Source organism: Morchella sextelata (genome assembly GCF_020137385.1).
Source record: "Morchella sextelata strain SCLS chromosome Unknown scls_5, whole genome shotgun sequence".
NCBI lineage: Eukaryota > Fungi > Ascomycota > Pezizomycetes > Pezizales > Morchellaceae > Morchella > Morchella sextelata.
Genome location: NW_025408620.1, coordinates 1,428,371 through 1,435,299, shown reverse-complemented (window position 1 = coordinate 1,435,299; position 6,929 = coordinate 1,428,371). Strand labels below are relative to the sequence as shown.

The 6,929-nt window shown below is 46.2% G+C and overlaps 1 protein-coding gene across 1 annotated transcript; it reads right to left on the bottom strand.

Annotated features, from left to right (window-relative positions):
• Positions 1-6,536: 6,536 nt before the first annotated feature.
• H6S33_010916 (uncharacterized protein) lies at positions 6,537-6,695 on the bottom strand (the record flags this gene model as incomplete). Its single annotated transcript, XM_044842287.1, has 1 exon — positions 6,537-6,695. The coding sequence occupies one exon, from the start codon at positions 6,693-6,695 to the stop codon at positions 6,537-6,539; it is 159 nt and encodes a 52-aa protein (XP_044696846.1).
• Between the last annotated feature and the right edge of the window lie 234 nt (positions 6,696-6,929).

Here is a 6,929-nt window from a genome sequence, read left to right as displayed (position 1 = left end):
GAACGCATAACCTGATGCTCCCGTATCGATGAGAGCATAGGTGGGAACGAAGAAGTCGGGATTCTGGGAGACGGAACAGGTAACAACAAGAGAGTCTTCGGACATCTTATCCTCAGACACAGCAGCAGCAGGGAGAACAGAAACAGGTGGCGGGGCTGGCCCCTTTGGTTTGCCATTTTTTACCAAAGGGGCTGACCTTTTAACGCCGGCTTTGGGGACACATTTTCAACTGGCCTTTCTCGCCAATTGCTAATGGTACGGGGATCCTGAGAGCGAGGGGACAGATAGCGAGACTTGGAGACACGGCGAGGTTTAACTGTAGCGGTAGAAATGGGGACACGAGAACGAAGGTCAGCAATGATGGCATTGGCTTGGGCCTCCCAGGCCTTTGCAACAGAGGTGATGTGAAGAATCTCATCTTCAACATCAGCGAGGTTCTCGTCAGCAATGGCGAGACTTTCCTGATGTAGTGCCAGGCGATACCGAAGCTCCTCTTCTTCGGCCTTAGACTCCTCCAGCTCAATCTTCAAAGCAACGATAACCTTGTCGCGACCTCGAATGATCTCGGTAGAATCTTCCTGGTTATCGCACAGGGTTTGCCAAAAATCGGCAGCCTTTTCGTTGGCTGCTTCTAGTTCTGTGGTGAGGCCGGCAATTACCTCTTCCTGAGCCGTATCAATAACGGGTTCTAGTGGCATGGGGGTGTTAAGAGGCTTAGTGAGAGCCTCCAAACACTCAGCAATAAGGCCATGAGCCTCCGTAAGTTCTTCGCCGAAGTCTATATCGGCTGGGAGGGGACCATAGGTGGTCAGAAATTCTGAAAGACGCTGCAACAGCGTATCCTGAGTGGTGTCGGACATAGTCGCGACCAGAGCTAAGCAAGGTGGTGTTGTATCGGTTGGCTGTAGAGGATGCAACCTAAGTATAACGGGGACTATGGGCGTAGGAACTATGAAGCCAAGGAATACAACCGAGGCGAAGACGTAGACGTAGGAGGTTCGTAGACTATGGACTATAGGGTACACCTAAGGCGAGGACGGGGACTGTGGACTATGGAGCCGAAGGGTATACCTAAGGCGAGAACGAGGACTGTGGACTATGGAAGGTTATACCTGGTCTAGTATACCGGGTAAACCTTATGACGTAGCGCGAACCAAATAGTATTCGTAACTGTAAAATACAGAGGTTGCATAAAGAAAGAAAAGAAAGAAAGAGAAACAAGAAATCACAAGACAACGCCCCCCTTATATATCCGTACCCTATCCAAATACTGACTCATACCCACACATAAGAGAAACAGAAAGAACATAATAGAAACCCGCTTCGCTAAACCCAACCATACTACATAATCCTTCTCCCTTATGCCCAGACAACTCACATAGCCAACCCGCCTAGCTGCCGTTACAGCCACAGTAGGTGCAGATATTCCAATAGACTCTCGATATGCAAGACTGAGTTCGGCAATACCCTTAACTCTTGAATGAAATCTCCAGTTCAATGTATAGCCATGATCACAAATAGCGAATACTTTATACCCTTCCGTAATTGGGTTATTGGGCATGCGTACTGTGTGTTTGCTCCGTCCTCGAAACCGTATCATCATCTCATCAACTGTTACTGACGTTGATGGCAGATAGTATTTCATACAATTCTCCCTCATTTTGCTATTCAACGGCTCAAGCTTCTCCCACCAATTCTCAACATCGCCCGGTGGCGACACATGCAAATACCTCTTAATTTGAAAGAACCTATTGTTGGACATAGCTCGAGAAACAGGCATTCTCCAACCCGACACTGGCACATGTATCCGAATACCAGCTCTTCTCTTCCAAATATCTGCAGGTGATTTGCATCGGTAAACTCCCATTGCTATCAGAAGAGCTAAAAAAACTCGGAGTTCTCGGGCAGTTGTAGGTCGCCACCTTCTCCTATGAGGATAGAGAGTGTTGTCCGCTCTGTGAACCCTCGCATACTCATTGGTATTTTGTGCCAGACTCTCGAGCACTTCATCAGTCCAGAAAAGCTCAAATATCCCCAAAGGTAAAGTATCCGCATCCTATCTGCTATTAGGACTAGACACTAAATCACTCGTACTTAGGAGAATTACCAATACACCATCGGGCAGCAAAGGTTCTGCCTCGTGATTAATCCTAGGCAGTGGATGATATGCCGGCTCTGCATTAGGAACGCTTTCCACCTCTGGACCCTCTCTGGAACCTGAGGCCTTTGCTCGGCGTCGACACCTACTTCTGGCCGGTTCCTGTTGAATAGGTGGAGTTGATCCCGACATACTGCTTCATCAAGTTCTGTCCGCTGTCCGCTGCCCGCTGTTCGCCCTCCTCTGTTGAGGACGTCCATTACCTACCTACCTCGCCGCTCAGCTGAGGTCGAGCTGAGACAGCTCCTGAGACAGCTTGGCTCAGCGCACGGTCCAGGTCGCGAATTTGACCACTTGCATCCGTCCAAGGGATAGTTTGGCTAATTGGACGTTGTTCCAAAATCTCTGTATTAGAAGTGATTAATTTGCCCTTTAAAATTGTAACTATAAAGAGAGAGCTTTCGCTCTCTCTCCTTTGTTTCTACTCATCAGTTCACAGAATACATTCTCTACGTTCTCGGTTCTTTACTTTGCATTACAAGAGATCGTGTCCGAAAACACCAATAACTCATTCATTCAAATAAGTATCTCGTTCTGGTAGAGAAATTAAACCTGGATGCGCAGTCTTATATTACTCAGCCTGGCCTCGTTGTTAGTGACGCAATCGCCATATTTGCAGAGTTGATAAAACCCCATACCAATTGACATATAGAAGCTAGATTTTCAATCTGGATGAGAACGCCTTCCCGTGGTAGGTTGTTGCAACCAACCCTAAGTTGCAGCTTACAACCAATCATATTTCTCCCTTCCGGATTTTTGCCCTCCCCCCTCGGTTTAGAATCTGAAAATCTGAAAGGTTGCTTTCTAAATTTTATTGCTCTAAATTCCATCCAAACCGCTTCTAAACGCCCACGGGAAGTCATCCATTTCAAGTGCAAATCTCGATTTTGATCACTAAGCTCCGGATCTATAGGCAGGATCATGGTATGTATATACTCAGTTTTCATGACTAGCGAGCTTTACATACAGCGGTAGGTAATAAGTGATGGAACGGCCTGAGACACAGTGATACCTGTTCTGGGTAAAACGCTACTAACATACGCTGTTGTAGGTATAACTGTATCTCAGGCCAGCGCTCCATAACGTATTGCCTATCGCCGTACGTAAAAGCTGGCCGCCAGCGGCCAATCGACCATAGCCAAATTAAAAGAGTACTCGCTCAGCACGGAACTCGCTGAGTAGGCAAACGGAGTACTCCTTCAGATCGTGGACTGCATGATTTGTTGTTTTCTGGTTTGTTAGATCGTTGCTGAATCAATTCAGTCCATACATGTACTCTAGTTTTGAGTCGGGTAAAATGAGTTCTTCTCTCATCCTTTTGCATGGGGGATGAAAGAGTGACGTACTAGTATGGAGCGATAAATGTGTCAAAAGTAATTTTACCAACGGTAGTAAATTATTTACCACCGATGGTATAAGCACTGGATTTCAGTCATTGTGTCTGCACGCTATCCTACATTAGTACATTTCCCACCGGTATAAATACTGGGTTTCGGTCTTTATGCTGCGCTATACTACATAAGTAAATGTTCAATCATTAATGCCAAAACCTATGAAAATTTCCCACCAGTGGTAAAATTCCCCACCGATGGACAATTTTCATATATATTGGCATTATATGGCCCCTTTTGGTCAAAAGGTCTGTGCTTTTATCATAAAAATTAGGATTATAGGTATAAATATGATCTCAACCCCATCCCAAACTTCTTGGCAGTCACGTGATTTTTCTACGAGCCAAAGTTTGGGGCTGGTGCGACTCGTGAAATTTTTGTATGGAGATGTAATGCCAAGACGCCAAGATTGAACCGGAACGGCGAAAGGTTTCCGGACAGTCACGGGAACCAAATTTGGGTTCCTGGAGAACTGAAATAGCGCTGTAAAATCCTCAATATTGTCCGGAACTAAATAGAAATATAGATTGATGATATCCGATGTGTATTATACATTCTGATGCAGTCATACTTGACAAAAACACGAGATATCTGGGTGCCTTCTGGACCGGAATGCGTTAACGGGTTCCGGACGCTGTCCGGAAACCACTTGAGCTCCTTGGAAACGAGTTGCACCAGGCTGGTATTTGGTTGCGCCAACTTTCGCAGAAGGTCTTGGCATAGCAACCACAAATACTAGACTGGGTACGAGGTCAGTATAAATACTGGTATTATTTTCACTACCGGTGGTAAAATAATTTACTACCGTTGGTAAAATTACTTTTGACACATTTACCGCCCCATATATACTAGTGCATACAATATCAAATCCAATGATCTTTCGCTGTGGCTTTTGGCCCGGTCCGCCTTGACAGATCTAGGTCATAATGCAGAGTTTTTCAATGATGATATCCTGCAAGAGTGCTTTTTCCGTCGTCGAATAGCAACTAGGTATTCTCGACCTTAGTTGATTGGTTAGCGAGTGTGCTTTTACCCTTAAAGAATAGACATCAATATCTATATTAACATCATGCTGAGAATGGTGCCTCCGGTGCTTTATCCTTGGCCTGGTGAGAGCTTCACATTCGGGACCCCCCAAAACAGGACAGGTTTAGACTGTGGCCCAGTGACTTTGCCTCCGGGCAGAAACAGTGTGGTCCACAAAGCGCACCGAGGCGAGGAATAGGGTGTATCGAGTTACCTCTGCCTCTGCGCCGAGGAGATCTGTTTTGGGTTGCCTCGAGCCATATACACCTATATATGCCTCGCGCGAGCTGTCTCGAGCTCCTTGAGGGAGGTCTTGGCAGTAGGTTCTCAATAGTTCTTGTCTGGTTCGATCACCCGGGATCTCTGTTCTAGGAGCCTGAAGAGTATATATTGAGTTGACTCGACTCGACTCGAGGAATATACCACGCATCGGGGTACATCGGCCTCGTTGAAGGGTATACCTCGTGTCATCTCGAGGCATCTGCTTCGAGGCGAGGCGCGAAGTGCTTCGCCATCGATCGTGGACCAAACTGGGCAGAAATCTCAGGGCTATAGTCTAAATCTGCCTAGTTTTGGGGTTCCGAATCTACACGGCGAACCAAGGGATACTCTTTGTTTCATAGCGTTTCAGGATCGATTGGACTGGGTCTGCATATGGTTGTCATGCACGATTAAATGTACTGGACTGGGAGATGCAGTTTCACTCCGGATCCCTCAAATCTACAGAGGTAAGAGTATGTAGAGTAGGTACAGGTACCTTGTCCAGTACTCCGATACATTCCTGGAATAATTATGAAAGATTTTAGCCCAATAAGGGACAGTTAAATGAGAAGGCGCCTCGTAGGGATATATGCCTATATGTATCCCATAAACCGTCGAAACCATGGTGACGCCCCTTCGGAAATGCCAAGAGGTGGCTAGAGCCAATGGATTTTGTGTATTTTGTTGATCACTCACCCAATTGTGCTGTGGCTTTCGATCCCACATGAATGGTGCCAACATTGACAGTTTATGCGATAGAGTAGAGAGCGAGCCTTCTTTTATCCAGGATATGTACTAGTCACGTACCTATCCCCTACTAACAGCAAGCTGCTCACCAGTAGGGGATGGAACATTATCCTTCCGACAAATGCCGGGGAAAAAACCCGACACTCCTTTCCTATATTGGGCTCTGAATTATGATGTAGGAGTCCGACATGTGATATAGAAGGCCGAAGTACGATATAGGAGGCCGAATTGTGCTATCGGGGTCAGAACAAAGTTTAATTTTCATGTCGGAAGTTAGAAATTTTATTTTTTGCATGCAAATTGAGCCCCAACAGCCATTCCGACGTCGGATAGTCCTCAATACCCCTAACAAAGGATCTCATCAAAGTCGGAAAGAAATAGCTCCAGCCCCTCCCGGTGGAAGGGCTAGGGTACGAGCCTAGTACGCGCGCGGTCCGTCCGGCATGATTGTCGCCACCAACCGCCTGCACAACGCACAAACTAAGCATACCGTATCAAATTGCCCAAGCCCACCGGACAGTACAAACACACCAGACCACACTATCGCGCCATACCCCGCACCCCCCCCCCCCAAAATCACCATTCCACGCTAGTCCTAATACCATTGTCATGGACTATCACTCGTATATAGGGTTAGGGTTTCTACAGTACATAGGGTCGGGTTGCTTACCACTCGTGAGTTAGTCCTTTTTTTTTTTCTTTTTGTTTAATTCATTAATTGTATACAGACCGTAGTCTATGACAATATCACACTACCCCAGAACTTCCCAAATACTTCCCCCGCCTCTCACTTATTTAAAGAAAAGAAAAGAAAATATAACCATAAAATAATAGACTAGTAGCTTGTACCAGACGTAAGAAATAGTGACTTATAAAAATAAGGAAGTAACTTCTGAATGTAAGAAATAGTGACTTTAAAAATAAGAAAAGTAACTTCTGAACTGTTCGTGGAACTATGGGCTATCCCGCAGACCACCCCAGCCCATTTCCATTTCTCTGGCTTCCTCCTCTCTGTCCTCGTCTCTTCCTCCTCTTTCGTGTCGCCATTTGGTGAACTGTTTCCAGGTTCCCAAAGCCGTCTTGATCCTTTGCGTGGTCCAGAGCAGCTTCATGACTGTCTGGTTCTCTCGATCGCTGATTCTGACCAGAGGTTGATATGGTCCGCGAGTTATACGGTCCGGACCGGTCCACTAAATGGTCATTCTGGTCCGGAGTCAATATTTTCTGTAAATAGTCGGTCTAGTCCGTGCCTGAAAATGGACCGGTCCACCCAGTAATATTTGGTCCATTCAGAAAGCCCTTTTCTGCCTACAATATCAAGGTGGTTGGGTGGAGAAAAAGTGAGT